Source organism: Podarcis filfolensis (genome assembly GCF_964270895.1).
Source record: "Podarcis filfolensis genome assembly, chromosome: 3".
Lineage (NCBI taxonomy): Eukaryota > Metazoa > Chordata > Lepidosauria > Squamata > Lacertidae > Podarcis > Podarcis filfolensis.
In genome coordinates, this window is record NC_139606.1 from 10,585,110 (window position 1) to 10,609,804 (window position 24,695).

Here is a 24,695-nt window from a genome sequence, read left to right on the forward strand (position 1 = left end):
TTCGTTCTGGAGGTCTGTCCTTAACCTGAAACTGTTCTTAACCTGAAGCACCACTTTAGCTAATGCGGCCTCCTGCTGCCACTGCGCCGCCAGAGCACAATTTCTGTTCTCATCCTGAAGCAAAGTTCTTAACCTGAGGTAATATTTCTGAGTTAGCAGAGTCTGTAACCTGAAGCGTATGTAACCCGAGGTACCACTGTACATCATTGTGCCCCTGTATTATTAATACTAACACTTCAGAGGCTAGCAGGGGAAAAGAAACAAAATTAGTACAACATTATTTCATTGGATACCAACCACCCTGAAGCATCACGTATGATAAATATAAACCATGGTCCCTTACATTACATATTGACTGCATGGCTCACACTTCACATGCAAAGAGTTAAATTCTACGCAGGACTACTGTCCAAGTTCAGGGAATTAAGGTGTGGGACTGCAAATGGTTGTGAGCTGTGAAATATGGGAAGTTTTGTTGTGACAGTTCCTCTTCCAACCCACAGAATTATGTTTTTGCAACTAATATCATGATCAAGAATACCTCCATAAGATACAATGCCTTTAGATGCAAAACAGATACAGTGGTACCTCAGGTTACATACGCTTCAGGTTACATACGCTTCAGGTTACATACGCTTCAGGTTACAGACTCTGCTAACCCAGAAATAGTGCTTCAGGTTAAGAACTTTGCTTCAGGATGAGAACAGAAATCATGCTCCGGCGGCGCAGCAGCAGCAGGAGGCCCCATTAGCTAAAGTGGTGCTTCAGGTTAAGAACAGTTTCAGGTTAAGAACGGACCTCCGGAACAAATTAAGTACTTAACCCAAGGTACCACTGTATTCAACTTCAAATGTGTATAGTCATGGGCACCACGTAAAATGTTAGGTTATCACCACTAATTAATTCTCTTACTTGATCTCCAGTTTGTTGGGATCTGTACAGTGCACAGATCATCTGCAGATTCATCTGCTGAACTGCCAATGAAGTCATAGTTAAGACAATTGAGGACAAGCTTCAAAAGGTGCATTGCTAGATTTTGTTGTTGCTGATCCTGAAGATTTAATGGTTTTGCCAACATCTAAATCCAGACCAAAAAAGGGGGAAAAAAGTGTGTGTCAGTAACTGGCCACATTCACATATCATAGTCGACCTCGTAGATAGCTGCTTCTTCCCTCACCTATTGAAAGCAACACAGCAGGATCCCTCTCCTAGCAATATGTCCAAACAAGGGGCTGTGGGGGTTTTGGGGGCTCATACAAATCACCATCAGGTCACACCATAAAGATGAGAAGAGCCTTGATGGATCAGATCAAAGGTCCATCCTGTCCAGCATCCAAAAGCATACAGAAAGCCCACAAGTGGGATATGAATGTAGCAACGATCTCCCCATTTGTGAACTGCCCTGGGATCTATGAATGAATGCAAGTTTAATAAATAAAAACAAATTAATAAATTTGTGCTCCCTAGCAACTGTTACTTCAGAGGCACAGAACATGGCAATCATGGCTAGTTACCATTTATATCCTTATCCTCCATAAATTTGCCTAATCTGCTTTTAAAATAACTAAAGTTGGTGGTCATCTTATGGAAAGGAATGCTGCATTTTAACTATGCACTGTGCAAAGCAAAAAATGAACTATGATCGCCAGCATAATTTATCATTGCAAGCCAATGATCCTGGTTTGCTGCTCTCACTGTGGGAAACGTTACGTGGGAGCTATCTGAACATTCATGGTAAAATATGAACTATGGGCTGGATTTAACTAAATAGACACACTCGTGGAAGGCAGTGGACTGAGTTCTGCTATTGCAATGGGACTTCCCCTCCTGCCTCCCCCAATGGGCTCTGGGGGACCTGGAGAATTCCCAGTACAGTGTGTGGGGTGAAGAGAAGGGAGATCATTCTGTCTGACAAGCTGAAATTTTTGCACTGGTGGAACAACTGTAGTAGCATAGCGCTGAATTGTACCCTGTGGTTTGCCTTGACATCCAACGGTAACCAATCCAATGATAACCATTCTGAAACCCCCTGGTATAGGGCAGTATATAAATTCAATTAATAATAATAATAAGAAGAAGAAGAAGAAGAAGAAGAAGAAGAAGAAGCAAAAAACGCTTCTCTTGGTTTATTCAAAAAATAAAGTAGCAATATAAACCACCACCATGCTTCAGAGATTTAAGTGGAGACAACATAGAGATGGACCTGATGGGGGCAAGCAGGGAGAGAAATAAACAATCCGCTGTCCCTCTGTTCTGCACCCATCCATCCATCACCAAGGCTTCTCACGGATCTGCGCTTTAAAAAGCCTATTCATGTGTTTAAATTACACCACGTTCAGTGGCTAGTTTAACTTTTCACCACAAACGTCTGCCAGTATCAATCAGCTGTACCTCTCTCTCAATTGCACTGGAGCAAAGAGTATTATTTGTTAAAAACCCAGCATATGTGAGCTTTACTGGCAAGAGTTCTGTTTCCGGCTGAATTCGTAAGCCAGTTAGACTTATCATAGACGGGTACAGATGTATATTCTGCATCTGATTCTAATCGTGAATTCATCTCTATTCCACTATGTTCTAATCTGTTGCTTGTTCAACAGCAAACAATGTTCTGGTGGCATACTAATTTTGGTCAAAAACAAATGCAATTATTAGCCACTCGGGTAAAGCTGGGATGGCTCAGTGGGTAGAGCATGAGACTTAATCTCAGGATAGTGAGTTTGTGCCCCGTGATGGGCAAAAGATTTATCTTTATAATACAGCTTGTGTTTAGGCCTACCTCTTTCAACAGCGAGCATGCCAGCATCAAAATGTCTTTTAAAGTAGTATCACGAAATGAGGTAGCTATTTTACGATGCTTTGATGAAGGTCTAGAATAATCAACCTTGAAATAAAAATTAAAAAACACTTCAGAATCAGTGTGTCTTCATTCTGACTTGATAAAACATATTACTTGTATGTGAGCTACAAGAAAATTATTACGCAACAGGAGGTCTACATCCTATTATTTAATTCATATGATCCTCTTTACCCACATGTTCTTAGTTTTGTTTCCCTCTATTTGTGTTAAGCCTAATTTGAAACACATATATAAATATGACTTCTGTGTGGAACTCAATATCCATGCAAAATACAAGTGGGTCTGAAATTACTGTGGGGCGTGTGCTCTAAAATGAACAGGAACAGAGTTCAAGTGGAGAAAGTCATTCAGAAAAATAGTCCTCCAGACATGCAGAATCTGTACCCTACAATCCTCAAATATAAAATATAGTTCCCAGAACTATACATATCTAATACCAGGACAATTAGTTTAGAATATTCAGTCATTACGGAGGACAGTTCCTTCATAAGTGTAGCCAGGCTACTTTGCAAAGCAAGCAGTGACACGTCAGTCCAAATCTATATGTTAGGATCAAGTCCCACTGATTCAATTGAACTTGCTTCAAAGCAAGTGTGCATAAGATCATATTGATATGAAACCAGAAGAGACAGAACAAAGTATAAGGGACAATCATTACATGTAGGATAAGGATTAAGCAGAACTCCTAAAAATTCTTAGGATGCATTCAAAAGAGACTTAAATCACTTATTAAATTCCTGCATCTCTATAATCGCATCACACCAACCCATATTGTGCAAGTTGAACTGCTAAAAAAAATCACATTGCTAAGCGTAACTCCCTCACCATTTTAGTGGAGAGGTCATCACACACATGAGAAACATCCATCTACTAGGCTTCTCTATAGCAAAAATTACAATCAGCAACAGATGGTACATATCTGTTAAGAATGTACATCTACCAGGTCAATTTGCGTAGCACAGCTTTTTCTGATGACCATCATCAAACCTAAAATTGGCCACGCTAACACCACATGCAAGGTTCAAGCGTAAAAATATCCACGGGAGAAGAAAATGCCACTTTAAAGTGTCACCTTGGATTATACTTTGAAGCAAAGACAAGCTAATGCAAATAAAGAGAAGCAAGAACCCTGTTCTCCTTCCCTTCAATCTTCTCTTTGGTTTCCTCCAAAATGATAAAAACTAATAGTCTTTGCAGCCCTTAGTGGGATGTGGATAGGATTATTAAAAGCTGCAGGACAAGTGAGAGAACATTTCTGCATCTTTCCTCTCTTAACCTATTTCCTATATGCAGGGTGCATTTGCCTGCACTTCTATGTTGCATGGTTGAGGAAAAGTGTGATTACTTGATGTGGCTGGGGGGTGGCATGTGGTTTCTTTGTCCTTTTTCAGAGTATTATAACTGATTCTAGCAACTGTTGGATGGGCCACATTCCCTGCAACCCATTTCTCTGCTTCATTCCATTAAAAACCTTTCTTAGGCAATTTTTTTACTTTTTACAATGTACAGCAGCTTCCCAATTTTCAGCCCCATAAGACACTCTGACCATTCTCTTGACAGCATAAAAGAATTTCGAGAAGAAAGAAGTGCACTTACAAAATTCATTTCCTGAGTCAGTTCTGAAAGAATCATTACTCCTATTATGCAGTGGTCCACAGTCCCCTACAGCATATAGGGAAAAAAGTGTTAATGTTCCAAAATGAATGTTTCAGGTGGCTTTTAATAGGTATTCAGCACTGTGCTTTTCTGATCATTCTGTCAGCTGAAGCATTTCTCCCAACCCTGCAGAGCAGATCTGGGGGAAGCAACAGGGTACATGGTGGGGAGGAGAAGAGGAAGACCACTGAGCTAGCAAGAGCACTAGCTTCTGCTAAAGCAAGGTTTCCCAAACTTTGGTCTCCAGTTGTTTCTGGACTACAACTCCCATCATCCCTAGCAAGCAAGCATCAGTGATGGTGGGAATTATAGTCTGAAAACAGCTGGAGACCCAAGTTTGGGAAACACTGAGTTTAGACGAATCTGGCCATTTTTATCCATATTATCTCCATAATATCGTAACAAATATGATGGCCAGCACAAACGTCATCAGGTAGGTAGGGCTGTCCCCATACATTCTCGCGGCCCCTTCAGAATTCAGTACCCACAAGTACTAACAGTTGAACGCCTATATCAGGGAGGAGGGAGTTTCTCTGCTAACACAAGCACATGAGGTTGCCTTATATTAGTTCAGACTATTAGTCTTGCTAACCCAGTTAAGTGCCATCTACTCAAATTGGCCTTGGCTCCTCAATGTCTTAGGCAATCAGAACAAACCATTCCAAAGCCCTACAAGGCCAAGCTCGAGGAATGGCTGGGAAACTTACTGCTATACTAGGCAAGACAGATATATCTACAAATTTAAACTGGACTCCCCCTCCCCGTTTTTCCCTATTTAATGACAATCCAAACACTTGTGCCCAAGACTTAATATTTATCGCTGATCAACATTTCTATTTTAAATGGTAAGTTCAGCTGGGAATTAGAAATATGGTTTCATTTTGTCTCCCAAAGAAAAATAATTCAGTGAAGGAAGTCTCCCAAGAAGCAAAGTTTTGAGTTTGAATCTCTATTATTAATGAATTAACTACAGCAGATTCACACTTCAAACATTTTAATAATAAATGTAAACTCAAATTACATTAATAAAAATAACTGCAAAACAGCCGCAGTATTCTTCCCATATTTGTTGTTAATGAACACAAGGCCATTTTTATCACACTTTCCTAATGATTTTAAAGTGCATTAACTGTAACATATTATCAGCTTTCCCCCCTCATGCAAAAATAGAAACAGAATATAATGACATTTAACAGCAGATGGTTTCACATTTGTGAAAGCAGGATCAGTTTAAATCTCATTTAGCCATTAACATATTGGGTAGCCTAAGACAAACAACTCTTACAGTCAGTCCTTTTCCCATATCCGGATAATACTACTCCCTCATACCACACTCTAGGAAGGATTACTCAGATAAAAGTATATCAAACACTTTTTGAGCACCAATAAATCTAAGTCTCACAATCATGAGTTTGCTTTGCTAAATAATTCCTTATCTCCTTCACCACTCCCACTCAGAGCCAGAGATTTTATCTAACAAAAGGAGTTGTGGTTGGCAAGCATCAAAGATTTACCAGGAGGGAAAACACTCAATCCACCACTTTGGTTTGAATATTCAGTTTGCAGCTACTATTTACTTTCAAATGAATTTGTAAAAATTCCATGACAACTCTACTTCCACCTAGGCTGGGTAGCAAAAACTACCTAATCTAAGCTTTGATGATAAAAATACATTTCTCATTCCAAGTTACGGGAACTCATTTCCCCACACAGAAAAATAACCCCCTTGGAAACTGCCTTCCTCTATTAACTCCCCTTGCCTTACATAATTTGAAACAAATGAAGTGCCTTTTCTATTTTAATTTTTAAAACTTATTGAACTGAACAGTTGAGAAGACAGGAGCATGACAGCAACAATCTTGGCCATAAGAATCACAAGAGAATCAACACACAGTCCTGGGTATAAATTATCACTTAGTTCTCAAGGTAAGCACCACCCATAAGTAGGGAAAACCTTAAATAGGCATTTCCCGGACTTGGGCATTACCTTAACTCTTGTTATTTCTTGAAGGTTTGAGCTTATAGCAGGGATGGCCCTCCAGATGTTGTTGGACTCCAACTCCCATTAGCCCCAGCCAGCATGGCCAAAGGCCAGGAATGATGGGAGCTGGAGTCGAACAACACTAAGCAGAATATTTAATATAAAATAAATGGATCCCCTCTTATCTACTTGGGTTGGCATAATTTCCCAAATCTGGTTGGGGCTTCATATGTATGTGGATTTGCCGTATATACAAAAGCCTTCTCATTCACCAGAGTCTCTACATATGCTGCCCCTACTATTAACAGGCAAAGGAAACTCTGGTGCAAATGACACATCATTGTTTTTATTCAGCACTAGAAGCTAGCTCCATTCAGCAGCAACCCCTGGCACTGCTGGACCGACATGGAGGAAAGTACCAGTACAGAACAGAAATTATTGGAAGGAGATGCAACCCACTGTTTCTAGCATCACCTCCCCAGCAGCCCCATACATCTCCTTAGTGCCAATGCAACATTACACTAGCAAGAGGTCTATTTCAATGCTACATTTTTGCATCCATTTTTCTTCCAGTTGCATCACTTTCTACAGCACAGTTCTCATGACAAAGTCATAAACGGTCTCCGCCTTAAGTCGGCTCTTCTTTTATATTTCAGGTAGTTCTTAATCGTACAATTTGCAGCTGACTGAACTACTTTCTCCATTCTGTGTCTCCTCCTTAGGATCATATGGCATTTAAAATATGCGACTACTATATTTAATAAAGAAATGTTTTTAACAAGCAGTCACGTTCACTTTCTCTTACCTGCAAAAACTTTTTAACATCAGCAATGATGTCTCTAAAGATGAGCTGGTCTTTCTGAACATCAAACCAACCCAACTTTGTGATCTTAGCAATTACTTGAACAAGAGCTTGGATCACAAAAAGGGCCAGTTTTGGTCGAGATGCAACATAGTTTAATATGTAGTTTCCTGTACCGAAATACCAAAAATTAAATCAAAATTATTTTATGTTCAATACATCAAGCTGTTCTAAGTTATATTGTTATTGTGAAATACACGGATTGAGTCTTCAGAAGGCCAGATCTTGAAAACTGTATAGTAATATTCCTAATTAAATGCTTCAAAGGCAAGTGCAGGTATTTTAGTGCTATTATTAAATTACAATTACTCAAGAAATAGTATTTTTGAGAAGGCCGAACATGTCAGCTGAATGTACAAGAAAAATGTCCAGTGCTGTTCATAAGCATAGTGCTTCCATGCCAAAACCAAAGCTCAGGGATAGCCAAAACAGTGCCTGACTGTCTCTGTTGGGATTACAGATTCCATCACCCCAAATCACTGGCCATACTGGACAGGGCCAATGGGTGTTACAGAACAAGCACATTGGCTATTTCTGCTATAGCTCATCAAAACTACCAAGGTTATGGGAACAGCTTACCAGACTCACTTTTAGTTCTCTAAAGATTCCACAACAGTTTGGTGTTTCCTGGCAGACAAGACCCTGCAGGAAACTTGTGTATGCCATACCTTGTGAGCTTCCAGTTGTCAACTGGAATCAATCACCATGTGCCCTATTATTTTGGTTGACTACCTGATCAGCTACGTCAGGGTGCTATTTTGCTTTTTAATTTCTTAGAAGGCTTATTTCATTACAACATTCTATAAATAAATCTTTTCTTCCTCCATTACAAGTATTCACTTTCCCCCATTTAGTCTAAAGCCTCTTGCCTATCAATGAGCCCTAACCAGCTTGGTGCCAGGTTTACTTGGAGATATTATTTCAGAATCTGTGAAGATGAGAGTCTGAAAAGTCTCTGTATTAAACAAGAAATTAGCTGAGCAACAGTATCAGCTCCAGATGTTCTGTTTATTTTAATCAGCTCATTGATACAAGTAGATTACAATTACAATTTATTTACGGCTATTAGCCCATAAAATATGTACAAACATAAAAACACAGAGACATAAAAACAGATATATCCGACAACAGAAGGTGAACACCACGATGCAAGGGTGGGTCATTGAGCAGAGCCAAGTGACAGCTTGGGGCCCGGAGAGCTCCAAGGGACAGATCACAGAAAAGGAAAACTGAAGACGAACTCCGACATGCACTCTCATCATAACAGTCCGATTAGTTTTGATGTTGTTGTTGTTGTTTGGTGGTTTTTGAGTGTGAGATAACCGCATTCAGAAATCTCGCCACCTGCAGAGTTACAGAAGGATCTGTATCCTGCAAAAGCAGTGCGGCGTGTGACTCAACAGGCCTGCCAACCAAGCGCAGTAAAGCAGGACCCAGGAATTTAGCCCTGGCTATGCTATGTAGGGGACAGTTGAACATTATATGTGAAAGAGATTCAACAGTTTCCCCGTCACACTCGCATAGCGGAGACACCAAACCCTTGGAAAATCTGTGGTTCAGCAGGTTCGATGGAAAGACATTGAACCTTGCACGAATAAATGCACGTCGGTGTGGTACTGATGAAAGACATTGATACAAGTAGGCAACATGCTCATGACAGCATGCCTCAGAATAAAGATCCAAATATGGCTTTGTCTCCCTTAAATGTTAAGTCCCTGGACTAGAACTACAGGCAAGTACTATTAGCAAAACTCTTTATTATTGAAGACTAAAGAGCTAAGCAAATATTTGATGTTAACCCCACATACATAGGTTCCTTAAAGAAGGAGACTTAAGCTTAGACTTAAACAAGAGCCTCAATCACAAAATGGGCTGGTTTTGATGGAGCTGCTGCACAATTCAGTATGTAGCTGACTTCTCCAAAATACCCCAGATAAAACATACTTTTCCTTTGTTATTAACTGATAAACTAACAGTCCATATTTTAGATCATTTCAATAAATACTGAAGGTCATGTCTTACAAGACTTTTATACTAAGGGACAGATACCCAAGCACGCATGTACCACATTAATTACGAAAGAGTCACAGATATTTGTGAATTTTGTACTCTTATGCCCACACCCAAATAAAAAATATATCTTATGCGGAGAAACTGAAGCCAATTTTTGTTAGCACATCTATTCATATTTATTTTTTATTTTTGTTATAAAGCAGGTGAAGAAGATGCCTGCTGCTGCATTTGTTTGACAGATCAAACCTAGTTAAGGGAGTAGACCTAAAAGTATTTGAGTTCAGGACTACTGAAAGCAATGGGACAGTTTAAAATAAATGCATTTACAACAAGGACATACATGTACCGTATTTTTCGCCCTATAGGACGCACCGTCCCATAAGGCGCACCTAGTTTTTGGGGGGGAAATAAAGGGGAAAAACATTTTTTCCCCAGGCGCGGGGCTGGGGCGGGGGAGGCCCGAGCTTCCCCTGACTCCAGCCCCCAAACAGGCAGCTCTCTGCAAGCCGTGGGAGCCCAGCGCTGGCTCCCGCTGCTTGCTGAGAGGTCCGCGAAGCCTGGGCGCGCTGATCTCAGCGCGCGCAGGCTTCGGCATGCTGGCAACTCTCCGCAAGCAGCGGGAGCGCTCCCGCTGCTTGCGGAGAGGTCTGCGAAGCCTGGAGAGCGAGAGGGGTCGGTGCCCTCCAGGCTTCAGCGAAAGCCTGCATTCGCCCCATAGGACGCACACACATTTCCCCTTCATTTTTGGAGGGGAAAAAGTGCGTCCTATAGGGCGAAAAATACGGTACCTAGGCTCCTGATCAATTTCTTAGGCTTTTTAATTCATGCAATACAAACACACCCACATGTTTACACATTTTGTCCCATAAAAAATAAAGGACAAGACAAATTCCGGATCGCATCTTAATCTGATTTTTAGATTAAGTTAGAAACATCAACAGTTTTTCAAAGAATGATAAAGTATATAGCAGCTATAAACGAAGAACACCTAAAATCATTCTGACTGGCAATCTTAAACTCTTTGACTAACTACTAGGGCAATTTGAAATTTGAATTTTACACTCACAAAATACCCTACTGCAATACTGAAAGGAATAAACAATACTTACTGATGTCCATCCTTTGCTGAACAGGTAAAGGAGGTGTTTTGCACACAAGTTTTGAGAGGCATGTTGCTGCTAACAGTTGTGCATAAGAGGTCTAGAGAAAAATGCACACAATTCAGGTGGCAGTAATAACTATTCATTTAAAAAATCCTTAGATAGCATCCAAAAATATAATCTTGTAACAAGAAATACATCTCCTAAAACCTTGCTGTCACAAATTTGCTCTACTTACTTGGATGTGTGCATTTTGATACAATTTACAGCTCAGTCCTGAGATTTACTATGTAAGCACATGGGATTAAGACACATACTGTATTTATCTAACAGCTATTTTATTATTTTCAAGGATATGCCTGTAAAATATACACAGGGTCAGACCTTCATAGACCCTACAGTCCCTCCTTTTAAATCACGGCTCTCTCAGAACATCAGCGAGGCCAAGAGAGGAGTTTGTCATCTGGGCAGCCCAGGACCTCCATATACATTGCCCAGGCTTGCACCCCAAGGAGGTCACTTCAGTGCTGCTAACACAGCAATTTGACTTCATCCCAGGAGATGCACTCCATTGTCTCTCAAGACAAATGGCTGCCAACAACAACCCAGTACCCTCCAGATGGTTTGGGCTACAGTTCCCACCATCCCTCATCACTGACCAAGTTGCCTGTGGCTGAAGGACATTGAGTCCAAACTCTCAGACCCTACTGCAGACTTCATACTGCATAAATGTGGCCCCTTCTGCCTCTGAGCTCTATAAGTTAAGGGGACTCTTTCCCTGTCCGTAAGCAGGAAGAGAGATGCTCAACCTGAATACATAGATTTGATCTGTCAGATCATAGCTTTAGACTGATAAACTTGAATAGTCTAGAATGATTTCACCATTTTACCCAAGGGAGCTAATACCGTATTTTTCGCCCCATAGGGAGCACCGGCCCATAGGACACACCTAGTTTTTTTTTGGGGGGGGATAAAGAAAAAAACAATTATTTCCCCCCCAGGCGCGGGGCTGGGGCGGGGGAAGCCCGAGCTTCCCCCGACCCCAGCCCCCAGAACAGGCAGCTCTCCGCAAGCCTTGGGAGACCGGCGCGACTTCCCGCCGGGCTCCCACGCCTTGCGGATATCTGCCTGAAGCCCAAACCAGGTCGGGGGACAGCGGGATGGCGGCGTTCCGCCTCCCCGCTGTCCCCCGAGCTTGTGGGGCTGGCGGCAGGGAGAAGCGTGCTTCTCCCCACCGCCAGCCTCCAAACCAGGTCAGGGAACCGAAGCCCGGGGCACGCTGTGCAGCGAGCCCCAGGCTTCGAGATGCAGGCTGCTATCCGCAAACCTAGGGAGCCCGACGGGAACTTCTGCGGGCTCCCAAGGCTTGCGGAGAGCCTCCTGAAGCCTGCATTCGCCCCATAGGACGCACACACATTTCCCCTTCATTTTTGGAGGGGGAAAAGTGCGTCCTATAGGGCGAAAAATATGGTATTTCATTCGTGTAAACCAAGCCATTATCATGTGGAATGGTAAGCCTGATTAACTCCTAGCTTATGCATAAATATGACATATTTGCTATGTTCTTCTAAAGTATTAATGCTTGTACAAACCTTATCCATAACTTGGGGTGGGGGGGATCATTTGAAAATCAAAACAAGCAGAAGAAAAAGCACCTCCAATGATTACGTTGCAGCCAACTTATTTTCATTGGGGTTGGAGGGAATCTCCTTTTAATCTACAAAAGTTCATTATCACTACTTTCAAATCTCACACTACTGTTTATGAAAAGCAGAGAAAGGATAGGCATTTAATGAATGTGTATTTAGATAATAAAGTTTAAAGCACTTACTGTTCCTTGTTCCAGTAAAAGCTGGCATTGGCTAAGACATTCAGGACTATTAATAAGCTCCAGTAGCACCTTTTCTGCTTGTATTCGCTGTGCTAAGTCTGTCCCCTCGTAGAGCTGTTTACAAAGAACTTCTAGCTCTGCCAGACTCTGCTGGGGGTAAAAATCAGACATGAATTGCCCTCCATTAATATCCTCACAGTACTATTTATTCATGCACATTGATATAGAATATGAAAGTCAGAATGGGCTGTATCCAAGTAAGTCATATTCATAACTACCTTAATACCATTTACCTCAATGGGTCTTTCCTGAGTATCACTACCATATTTACTCGAATCTAATGCTCACCCTTTTTTGGCCAAATTACGTTGCGAAAATTAAGGTACGCATTAGATTCGATGGCACATTTACATTCACCGTCAAATACTTTTTTTGGTTTCAAGGTTCTGAAAATTGAGGTGCATGATAGATTTGATGGCGCATTAGACTTGAGAAAATATGGTACAGTCAAATCACATATTTCGTTTGGGTTATGTTCCAGAGACAGCACATAAAACCACAATCGTATGTAGTCAAAAAAACCATTTTAAAACTGGAAAATGGCCTGTAATACTCACCCTAACCCTAACCCTAAGGTCACACACAGACTCTAACCGCACCTCCAAATGCAAGTGCAATTGCAGGTGGAATTGCCTATGTTTTCCTCCCAGCCTACTGCCCACCCTCCCACCTTGCCAAGTGCATAAACTTGAAATCACATTGGTTAAATGCACATGCATTGTAAGTACAACCCTGTGTGTTTAAATAATGAAGTATCCCTAAGCCATTGCCAAGGGGTAGGGAGGAAGGACACAGCGGATGCTCATCCAATTCCTCCACTCACAGCTCAAAAGTAATTTGTTCATTTATCACCCAAGAAAAATATCCTAGCACTGAAGTAGCATATGTGCAAAGGAAACGGGGATTATTTGTCAGTTCCAAAATGGAAGATCATGCACAAGCAATTAAATTTCCTTGAGCATCCAAATCAGCAATATTTTTTCTTGCGCTTAACAAACAAGAAAGCAGGCAAAGTTAACAGTAATAATCAATATTTTCAGTGCTGCTTTTGGTCTTTACCATTTATTTCCCACTCACCACTTGTGAGTTGTGGGATATCCTTCCTAATCAAAGGAAGAATCAAGGTGCATGTCAAGGTGCAGTCATTACCCTAGTAATAGCAACTTCATATGAAGGACAATTATTGGATGATTATCAAAGTACATAAAAATACAAAGTGCTTAACACTGCCCCTTCTCTACCCCAACAACATATTGTTTTCACAGGGAGTTAGACGTCTCCTTCTGGGATGTCTATTAGCATCTATTGGCCATGATAGCTAAACAGAACCTCCATGCTGAAAGGAATGATACCTTCACCTTCTTACCTACTTGTAAGGTTTAAGGGGTACTTGGCTAGCTAGACTGGCTCATGTTCTGGTCCAGCATGTCCATTTTATATTCTAGGGCAGGGATGAGAAAGATATGGACCTCCAGATGTTACTAGATTCCAGTTCCCATAAACCCCATTCATGATCACAGATAATAGTCGTTGTAAGCCAACAACATCTGAAGGGCAACAGGTTGTCTACCCTTGTCTTAAGCAGAAGTGAGTAAATAATTGGGATTTTGTTGAATATGTAAATATGTCCTATAACTGAAATAAACAATTGAATTTTTACCCAATAGATATCAAATATTTTTCTTTTCTGTTCCCAAATGGCAAGGACTGGCATAGGTATTCTTGGTCACCAGCCAAAAGGGTGTTTCACCAACTTTTTCTCTACCTTCCGCAAACTCAGATGTGCATTAACTATAGGCCCCAATATGTCCCCTCATTGTTTGCATGAGTGCAGTCATGATGCAAATACAAACTTCAAGTCGTGTTATGTACCTCGTACCTCTAATGGACAGAAAGAAATCATCACAAGTATTTGTAAGCCACCTTTCAATCCAAGGTAGCATAGGGGCAAAATTCAAACAACAGATTCAATAAAAACAATACCGATCAAATAATTAAAGCCAGCCAGGAGATGATATCAGAAGTACACAACCAGAGTTCAAAAGCTCCAGCAAATGGAGCATTAACTGCTCTTCTAAGGGCAGCTGATATTGCAGACCTCACTCTTCAGACATATTCAGAGAAGCGTCATATCAACAGGATCTAAAGCCTACCTATTCCCCCAACAAGGGAAGTCTAGGGCAGGCATACCACCACCCTACACATACACACTTCCCAAAAACTGTCAGGGCTCTGGATTGGGCTATTATTTCACTGAGGATTCACCCACTTCCCTCTTGCTTTGCCCAAGAGTCAAGCATGGAGATTAGGCAAACTTCCCTTTTCTACAAAAAAGGAGTCACCACCAGTAGATGCCAATCAAGCCACCCTTGACAATGGAATTCACAATCACTTATCTCACTTCTCAGGGGTGAGATAACGCAGGAAAATACATTCCCTAAAATACCCCAGACCCAGACTTTTTAGAGATTTAAAGGTTTAAAACTGATGTCGAGCTTGGCTTTAGTGCTTTACGCAGATAATCCCAATGTGTGGTGAATAGATTTCAGACATGACTTAAAGTTGTATGAGATAATCTGGTGGGAGTTTGTTTATTTTTTTCCAATGGATATAAAACAAGAAAAACAGCTGTAACAGAGTATCAGAAACAGAGAAAAGAAAGACCAAACCAAACAATTATCTAGGGGTGTCAAACGAGGACATTTGTCCATGAAGGCAACAATTGTTCTTATGTAACTAAAATACACTGGTGTTATGTGTAATTCGAAATTCAGTTTTGAGAAATAAATGTTTTGTTTGCTGCTTGAAATAGAATATATAAAAAGGTGGGGGTGGACTTGTATATTAAATTTGATCTGGATAAAGAAGATAGCATAACTTTGCAAGTTTGGTGCCACATGCTCTCTGCGTGCATGCATGCATACACGTTTGTGTCTTTCCTAACACATACAAATAGTTATACAGTGGTACCTTGGGTTACATACACTTCAGGTTACATACGCTTCAGGTTACAGACTCCGTTAACCCAGAAATATTGCTTCAGGTTAAGAACTTTGCTTCAGGATGAGAGCAGAAATCGTGCTCCGGCAGCGCAGCAGCAGCAGGAGGCCCCATTAGCTAAAGTGGTGCTTCAGGTTAAGAACAGTTTCAGGTTAAGTACGGACCTCCAGAACGAATTAAGTACTTAACCCGAGGTACCACTGTACATGCAAACATGCACACACACACACAGAGTTATACATGCATACATGGCACAAAGAAAGAGTTATATCCAAACACACATGTGTCTTTCAAGGCACACACAAGTTATACACAAACACATAGGTGTCTTTCAAGACACACACAAATAATTACACATACACGCACCTGTGTCTTTCATGGCACACAGAAACAGTTGCACAAACGCACATGTAACTTTGCAAGACACACACTTATATATAAAACAAACAAAAAAATTCCTTCCAATAGCGCCTTAGAGACCAACTAAGTTTGTTATTGGTGTGAGCTTTCGTGTGCATGCACCCTTCTTCAGGTGCACACAAAAGCTCATAACCAGTAACAAACTTAGTTGGTCTCTAAGGTGCTGCTGGAAGGAATTTTTTTGATTTTGTTTCAACTAGGGCAGACCAACACGGCTACCTACCTGTAACTACAGTTACAGATGGGTAGCCGTGTTGGTCTGCCATAGTCAAAACAAAACAAAAAAATTTCCTTCCAGTAGCACCTTAAAGACCAACTAAGTTAGTTCTTGGTATGAGCTTTCGTGTGCATGCACACTTCTTCAGATACACTGAAACATCGTCTAACATTGTATATGCCATCAAATGCCAACAGTGTCCTTCAGCTCTCTATATTGGACAAACAGGCCAAACCTTACGCCAAAGAATAAACGGACATAAATCGGACATCAAGAATCACAAGACAGAGAAACCAGTAGGAGAACACTTCAATCTCCCAGGACATTCTATACAAGATCTCAAAGTAGCTGTATTACTACAAAGGAATTTCAGAAATAGACTGGAAAGAGAAGCTGCTGAATTGCAACTCATTTCCAAACTTAAAACCATGGAGAGACCTGGTCTGAACAAAGACATTGGATTCTTATCTCATTATACATGACAAAGCCATCTTTCACCTTCTCACCCCTTGCTTTTTCCTGTAAGACCTATTGCAATCGTTAAGAGTCGTCAACAGGCTCATCACAGCTATCTGCCAATCACCCATTCCCACCACCCTTCTGAGTAATACCCCTCCCCACCTTCTCACTATATAGAAGGATCTGGCAACTTCTGTTTCAGTGTATCTGAAGAAGTGTGCATGCACACGAAAGCTCATACCAAGAACTAACTTAGTTGGTCTTTAAGGTGCTACTGGAAGGAAAAAAATTTTTTTTGTTTTGACTATGGCAGACCAACACGGCTACCTATCTGTAACTTATATATAAAACAAACGAACAAAATCCTTCCAATAGCGCCTTAGAGACCAACTAAGTTTGTTATTGGTGTGAGCTTTCGTGTGCATGCACCCTTCTTCAGGTGCACACAAAAGCTCATAACCAGTAACAAACTTAGTTGGTCTCTAAGGTGCTGCTGGAAGGAATTTTTTTGATTTTGTTTCAACTAGGGCAGACCAACACGGCTACCTACCTGTAACTACAGTTATATATAGATATATATAGATATATAGATATATATTGTTGACATCCCTCTGTCTTGAAAGGCATGTGTGTGTACATATATATATAAATATATATATAAATACATAAATATATATATAAATACATATATAAATCCTGTTACAGATCTGAAGAATTGTGTGTATCTGAAGAAGTGTGCATGCACACGAAAGCTCATACCAAGAACTAACTTAGTTGGTCTTTAAGGTGCTACTGGAAGGAATTTTTTTTTTTTTATATATATATAAATCCTGTCAGGACATCCTTTCCCCCCTTACCTTTCCCCGCCCCACACGATCCCCGCAACCTCCCCCCCTCGGCATCTCCTCCTCGCAGCATCCCCAAACGGACGTGCGGCGGTGGGGCTGCCTTCCTCTCCCTCCCTCCCGCCCCCCACCCCTTCCCCCCGGGGGCTGCGTTGCCGCCCCGCTCGGCCGGCGGCCTACCCGCCCCCCCCCCCGCTCCCCGTGGGGACGAGCCATCTCCCCGCCACGCAACGGTCAGGCTCCGGGTTCGACGCCGCCGCCGCCGCCGCCCTGGGCTCCCACTGACCTGGCCGCTCAGCGCCATCTTCCAGCGGGGCGGGAGGGCGACGCCGAGAGCAGCCCGGGCCGGAGGAGGAGAGGGCAGGCCCGGCGGGAGGAGGCGGAGCGAGAGGAGGCGGCGGCGGGGAAGGGGTTGAGGGGAGCACCGCGGAGGGGAGGAGAGAGACCAGGCCCCTCGCCGCCCTCTGAAGTCTTTCCGCGCGTGTTTTAAATCCCCTCCCCTTATCTGGCCTCGTTTGAACTCGACGCGTGTCAAGGGCGCCGACCTGAACGGAATGACAGGCGGGCAGGTTAGGCCCCGCCCACAGGACTGGTCACGTGTCACGGCGCGCGCGCGCTATTTGAATGGCGGTGTCCATCAACTTGGGGGCGGGGTGAGGCAGCCCCTTCAAATATTTTTTTTATGGGGGGGGGAGACCCCCTAGGAGTTGACCCCTATCAGTGTGGATTTACATATAAGCTAAACAAGCTATAGCAGGGCTCCACTCTCTTGGGGGCCCCCAAAAATGTAAAGGGGGGAAAAAATGGATGTACATTTCCAAAATGTAAGATAAAGAAATAAAATAAAACCAGCAGCAGTGTTTTGTGTTGTGTAGGCTCCTATTTGTTATGTGCAAATGGCTTTAGATGCCTATTAGGTCCATCAATTACCACATAAGCATATACAGTGGTACCTTGGGTTACAGATGCTTCAGGTTACAGACTCTGCTAACCCAGAAATAGTACCTCAGGTTAAGAACTTTGCTTCAGGATGAGAACAGAAATTGTGCGGCAGTGGCGCAGCGGCAGCGGGAGGCCCCATTAGCTAAAGTGCTGCTTCAGGTTCAGAACAGTTTCAGGTTAAGAATGGACCTCCAGAACGAATGATGTACTTAACCCAAGGTATCACTGTATTCAACAGAAAAAAATAGTGACAATTTGTTGTTGACAAAGGACAGCTGGGCATATACCTTCAGTAGCCTCGGGCAGGGATCAGCAACCTTTGTCCACCGTCTCTCAGACCTTGTGGTTGGCCGGACTATATTTTGGAAAAAAAAAATATGAACGAATTCCTATGCCCCACAAATAACCCAGAGATGCATTTGAAATAAAAGCATACATCCTACTCATGTAAAAACATGCTGATTCCCAAACCGTCTGCAGGCCGATTGAGAAGGCAATTGGGCCACATTTAGCCCACGGGCCTTAGGTTGCCTACCCCTGGCTTAGGGCCTCATCAAACCTAAATACGGCCCTGGCCCCTATGATATGTGTGCGAAAGGCACGCTTTCATAACAAGGTCTCTGGACCCTAGGGATCTAGGGTTGGGGGTTGCCAAACAGGCAGAATAGGTGCCGACCTACGGGCCTTTTGGGGGTCAAAATAATATTGATTTTGTTTGGCTGGTAAAATCAAAAATATATTAGGAGATAATTTTGCAAGGGGCCCTCTGAGATTGCGACTGCCTAGGCCCTAAGGACCCTCCATAGGGTTCAATCTGGCGCTGTTGTCACCTGTCCTGTATAATACAGGATTGTCCCATATTTCAATGTAAAATGCAGATGGATAACAGTTTTGTCCTGTATTTCAGGTCCTTTCTCTTTCTGCCAAGTTAGGGAACCTCTCCAAATACATGTGTGTGGAAGGTTGTGTGGAAGGTCATGTATTTAAGCTCCGGGTAGCCGAGCACAGACAGAATTTCAAATTCATGCGGATGTGCACAGGCGTATCCGAAAAATTCCAGATTCCTGGTCCTAGACTAACCGCAACATCACACTGGCTTAAGTAATGCTCAGTTTGGGAGAATATGGAATATGTGTGAGATAGCCTAGTGTCTGGGCTTAGTGGTGGGCTTAGAACATTAATAGTCAAATTGGCACAACCACTCCTTAGGAGGAAGCCAGACTCGAATTCTTCTCCCTGACATTTAGTTGTCTCTGTGCCGGGTTCCCCCCACTATATAGATTTGATTTTTATTTATTTATTTGGCATGAAAGAACATTCACTCCAAAGTTTTCTTCCACCAGAAGTCTGGAGCGGAACATCCCTGGCGCTGATTTAACCATCACAGCTCATTTATTGTATCTACAGTCAGCGATCCTGGTTGTGGGGCGGACTGAAACTGCAGCCAGGCAAACGGCCATTCAATCTCCCTGAGATCTCACGGCTCAAGGCAGGAAGATGTAGAAGGGACAGGCCCCATGGCCTCTCCAGGCTACAATTAACAAATGCCCGAACATGGTTAGTGAGAAGGGGATTTGCAGAAACTGAGACCTTTGAGCCTCTGCCTGAGGGCTGCTCTGGAAGTACTGAACAACAATTGTCCAAGAGACTCACACCAGATATTGCTTGCAGTTTTAGAATCAGGTGGGAACATAGAAATGTGGATAACCTTTTTGAGAGATTTGCAAAACTGCTGGGAAAAGTGCATTTGTGAAAGTTTTTACCTGCCTGCCTCTTTTTAGTGCTTTCTGTGAGAACTAGGCCTCCAAAGGGCATGTTTCATTCTAATGCCAAAACAAGCAAGCAAATGTGCTCTTTTAATCCTGAAAGAAAGGGAGGGGAAAGTGCACTAGAGTTGGGCAGCCAGCTTCTGAGATAAACTGGAGGGGTGAAATTCCTGAGTCAACCTGCTGGCAAACTAGTGATTTCTCTTGCTCCTAGATAGGCTCAGAACAATTGGAGTCGTTTGGAAGTAAAAGGAGGATTTAATTGTGCTAATTGTGATATTTTGTCACCAGCTTTAGTATGACCAGGTCCTACTTTCCAGCATTCAAAAGGCTTGTGAGCTAAAACTTCACACCTCCAAAGGAGGTTTACCCTTATAATGGATCTGAGATGTCCTTAGAGTATAAAAAGAGGAACTTATCACCAGTATTGCCTTATATATTATGTGCTTATGAATATTTAATTGTTGTCCTTAGACTTAAATACATTTATTTGCAAATAAGCAATCTGTAGTTTGGCAAATGTTTTGTGCTGCAGATTACCCTAAAATGTTAGATTGAATTATTTATGTGAAGCTGACCTTGAAATAAATCCATACTGTGATAGATGAAACACGAATGCTTCAGACATGGAAAATTGTTGTTGAAACCATAGCAAAATTCACTTGCAACGGGACCACTTTGCTTGATTAACTTCCATGCCACAAAGATGTGGTATTCTAGTTTTAACAATGCCAATTTACAGGCCTTCAGCATATAATGAGAATTCCCAGAATATTTCAGCTTCTCCGACAGAAAAAAAAGCTTGAAGAGTATTGCCTTTCACCCCTGCAGCATGTCACTGCTTTATAAAAATGGCAGCAATTCTGAATCAACTGGTACCACTGGGTTTGGAAAGGGTTTTCTTCCCTTTTGCATGGGGACTAAATAATATGCAACTATCCCCATGACGGGGTGAGCTCCCGTTGCTCAGTCCCTGCTCCTGCCAACCTAGCAGTTCAAAAACATGTCAAAGTGCAAGTAGATAAATAGGTACCGCTCTGGCGGGAAGGTAAACGGCGTTTCCGTGCACTGCTCTGGTTCGCCAGAAGCGGCTTAGTCATGCTGGCCACATGACCTGGAAGCTGTACGCCGGCTCCCTTGGCCAGTAAAGCGAGATGAGCGCCGCAACCCCAGAGTCGGTCATGACTGGACCTAATGGTCAGGGGTCCTTTACCTTTACCTTTACCACTGATCAGGGCAGTGAAAATGTTTTGGGATGGTCACACTACTGCACTTCCAATCAGTGTAACTTCCTGCTGAAATCCTGTAACTTTTTAACAGGTTATTTTTGTCCCACTCTTGTTGCACTCTGGACAGCAATCATGTGGTGGCGTCGGTCTTCAAAAACTTACTGTGACTGTGAAGTCCTCATGTTACTTTCCTGCCCTACAGCTGTATGACAGAGAGCTATATCTCACACAAGGAATTGTAGAGGGATCTTGATAAGTGCAACATTTATATATTTTGCCACTATGGTTTTTCTCAGTGTGCAGGATTCTGAATATTGTGATAATATGAGGTTTCAGGACAGTGCAAATCACACAAGCGAAACAGAGGAACTTGAAAGCATCAGCATATAACAACCCCTTACACAACCCAAACTTGCTTCATTTTTCATAGTCTCCAGATGCATATTCTGCCTCTTCCTCGTCTTCAGCAGAATCAAAATCGTCTCCATAATCTGTGCCATCGCTTGTGCTCCAGCTGCCAGGAATATTCTGGAAAGTTAATGATGTGTCTGCAGAAAAAGGCACATATAGTGTTAACAATTAAGCTTGTGATTGGGGAGTGGCCATAGGTTAGTGGATAGGGCCCTCTTTCGCCTGCAGGAGGGCCCAGTTTCATTCCTGGGCAGGTTCAGTGCAGGTGGCAGGACTGGGAAACAGACTGACTGTGCCTCAGACTTTGGAGAGCAGGTGCCAGTCTAGGAGAGGGGGGAAATGGGAGAGGGGAAATTGCGCATCAAACAAAAATATTGTAAGTTAATCAAGCAGTGGAAAGACATCAACTACATTAAAATATGAGTTCAGTTTTCAAATGTCGCGCTGCCAAATCCTGCGGCGAAGCGCCACTTCTTAATTTCATGCCACTGACCAAAGGTTACAAAAAGCCATTATGTCCACTGAAACACATAGCTGTCAAGTGTCCCTTATTTGAAGGGACAGACCCTTATTCCAGCGCCATGTCCCGCTGCTGTCCCTTATTGATAGATGTCCCTTAAATGATGTCCCTTAAATTTCAAAGGAAGCAGCTCCTCTCCCTCCGTCCCTGCCGGCCAGGGAGGAGGGAGGCTCCAACTGTGTTGCTTGGCTGTGTTGCTCACCCAATAAGAAGTCTAAGAACGACTGGGGGGTGGAGCTTGCATGCCTTGTATGTGGCTAGTTAATGCAAGCTGAGGAGGTTTTTGAATGCTGGACGCCATTTTGTTGCACATGCTGCTGCAAACTTTGGAGTGCAAAGCCAGGCCAGGGAGCCATCTTAAGTTGAGGCTGCATAGGCCTTGTGGTGCATGAGATTCAGATTCTATTCAGTTGAACCTCTGGTTACAAAGTTGGTTGGATAGTGTTCTCGAAGCTACCAGCATGAGTTTGACCAGACTGTAGGAGGACAGGAAGACTGGAGTGCCTGGAACAGGTGAGGCTGCAGGTCCCTTATTTTGGCTGCTGGTCCCTTATTTTCAAATCTGTAAGTTGACAGCTATGCTGAAACATAGATTCCCTATCTAAAACATACTGGTTTGAAATGAACAATTTAGGTTACTATTAGCAGAATCAGGCAACCACCACCGAAAGCTTGATCTTTTTGTGTCCTTCCGCCAGCAGGCTTTTTGGGAACTGATTGTTTTTAATAAAAGGGCTGGCGCCGTGCTGGTTATATTATTAATAGATATACATTTCTATCAATGTTAATTTTTTTCTTAATTATTTTTTTTCCTATGTTTTTAGTTTTTCTTATTTTTATCTGTAAACCACCCTGAGTCCCCTGTCATGGAAAAAGGACTAATAATAATAATAATACAGTGATTTACCATCAATAACTTTCAGCCTTGCAGATGAATAGGCAAACCCGTATTTGTTTTTTGTTTGGCATATGTAGACACCTTCATCTGATTTCTTGATCCCTTGAATTTGTAACCATCCAGACACACTGTTCTTCCGAGGTCCCCCTCTTGCCTGAGAAAATGAAAGCCAAATAGCAAATAAATGAAGGTCAAATAATAAATAGGATGACGTCTTCACCATGTATACTCCACTGACGTCAGTGAAATGTACTTCATTGAGATTTTGATTGCAACGTTATATATGTTCTACAGTCATGTATGGAGCAACTACTTTTGCAATGTTCCTCAACATGGCAGGAGGACAAGCAAGTTGTTGGTTTGCTTTTTTAAAACCAGCCTGAACAATTTGCTCATCCCAAACTCCAAGTCATTTATGAACAAGTTAAAAATCACTGCTCCCAAACCAATCCTCGGTTTTCTTTTCCCAGCCTTGAAAGGTGAGGAATTCTAGATGTCTTCTTCAGCCACCATTTTGTTGTAGGGAGTGGTCTGTGTCTCCTGCTAAGTTTACCACAAAGAAAAGGTAATTATATCGCCTTACCTACTTTAAAATGTATACCTGTATTGAAATATGAGCATCATCTCCTGGCAGAAACATCTTATTTCCTTTCTTCTTCCACTCAAGGTGCGGCATGGGATATGCAGATACCTCACAACCGAAGATGACGTCATTCCCTGTGAAATTCTGGGTGTCTCGAGGTGGTAAAGAAATAACAGGAGCTGGAAGAGACACGAGTGAGAGGATCATCATGCTCAAGAGTCACATTAAACAGCTTTCACAACACAGACTAATTCTATTCATTTGTTTAGCTTATTTACTTGTTTCATAAAATTTATACACTGCTTGATTGTAACAAACAAACAACTCAAAGAGGTTTTCTTACAAGCATTGTGTGTTATGCCACCACCCTACAGCAGCCAATTTGTGACTGGCACCCACAGCACTCACTCAATGCACCCAATAACCCCCAACGGTTGGCAGCTCCTGACAACCCATTAGTGAAGTCACAAAGCTTTGCTGTTTTTCATAGAGGGTTAGATAAATCTCCATGTGAGCATGTCCCAAGAGTGAAAGGAAGGAGGGGAGAAAGTGTCATCAGCCATAAAATTGCCTGTGTGCATGTTTTGGGATGCTTTTGAATTATGGTGCTGGAGGAGATTCTTGAGAGTCCCATGGACTGCAAGAAGATCAAACCTATCCATTCTGAAGGAAATCAGCCCTGAGCGCTCACTGGAAGGACAGATCCTGAAGCTGAGGCTCCAATACTTTGGCCACCTCATGAGAAGAGAAGACTCCCTGGAAAAGACCCTGATGTTGGGAAAGATGAAGGGCACAAGGAGAAGGGGATGACAGAGGATGAGATGGTTGGACAGTGTTCTCAAAGCTACTAACATGAGTTTGACCAAACTGTGGGAGGCAGTGGAAGACAGGAGTGCCTGGCGTGCTCTGGTCCATGGGGTCACGAAGAGTTGGACACGACTAAACAACAACAATGTTTTGGGAACTGTATCAGTGTTTTGTTTTGTTTTTCCAGACCAGGGTTTGCAGCTGTGTTGTTTGTAGACTGTGTCATCTCTGACCGTGA

At 42.4% G+C, this 24,695-nt stretch overlaps 3 protein-coding genes across 7 annotated transcripts in view; all 3 read right to left on the reverse strand.

The window, feature by feature from the left end:
- The window catches only part of RANBP17 (RAN binding protein 17), a 182,175-nt gene extending 164,271 nt beyond the window's left edge, over window positions 1-17,904 (reverse strand). The window contains exons 1-7 of one of the 4 annotated variants that reach the window (XM_083606421.1): window positions 17,588-17,904; window positions 12,301-12,447; window positions 10,479-10,569; window positions 7,300-7,466; window positions 4,454-4,519; window positions 2,777-2,881; window positions 913-1,078 (exon numbers count right to left, since the gene is read on the reverse strand). In XM_083606421.1, the coding sequence (XP_083462547.1) occupies window positions 913-1,078; window positions 2,777-2,881; window positions 4,454-4,519; window positions 7,300-7,466; window positions 10,479-10,569; window positions 12,301-12,447; window positions 17,588-17,605 (760 nt within the window). In that variant the 5' untranslated portion in view covers window positions 17,606-17,904. Of the gene's footprint in view, window positions 1-912; window positions 1,079-2,776; window positions 2,882-4,453; window positions 4,520-7,299; window positions 7,467-10,478; window positions 10,570-12,300; window positions 12,451-14,020; window positions 14,090-17,587 lie in introns of those variants that run through there. The other 3 variants (XM_083606422.1, XM_083606420.1, XM_083606419.1) reach the window with 3 other exon arrangements.
- FERMT1 (FERM domain containing kindlin 1) overlaps window positions 1-24,695 on the reverse strand; it is a 637,654-nt gene that overhangs the window by 201,925 nt on the left and 411,034 nt on the right. The window lies entirely within an intron of this gene.
- LOC310759460 (kazal-type serine protease inhibitor domain-containing protein 1-like) overlaps window positions 20,248-24,695 on the reverse strand; it is an 11,769-nt gene continuing 7,321 nt past the window's right edge. Inside the window, exons 2-5 of one of the 2 annotated variants that reach the window (XM_083606739.1) lie at window positions 23,669-23,829; window positions 23,077-23,221; window positions 21,229-21,786; window positions 20,248-20,944 (exon numbers count right to left, since the gene is read on the reverse strand). In XM_083606739.1, coding sequence (XP_083462865.1) covers window positions 21,656-21,786; window positions 23,077-23,221; window positions 23,669-23,829 — 437 coding nt within the window. In that variant the 3' untranslated portion in view covers window positions 20,248-20,944; window positions 21,229-21,655. Of the gene's footprint in view, window positions 20,945-21,228; window positions 21,787-23,076; window positions 23,222-23,654; window positions 23,830-24,695 lie in introns of those variants that run through there. The other variant, XM_083606740.1, reaches the window with a different exon arrangement.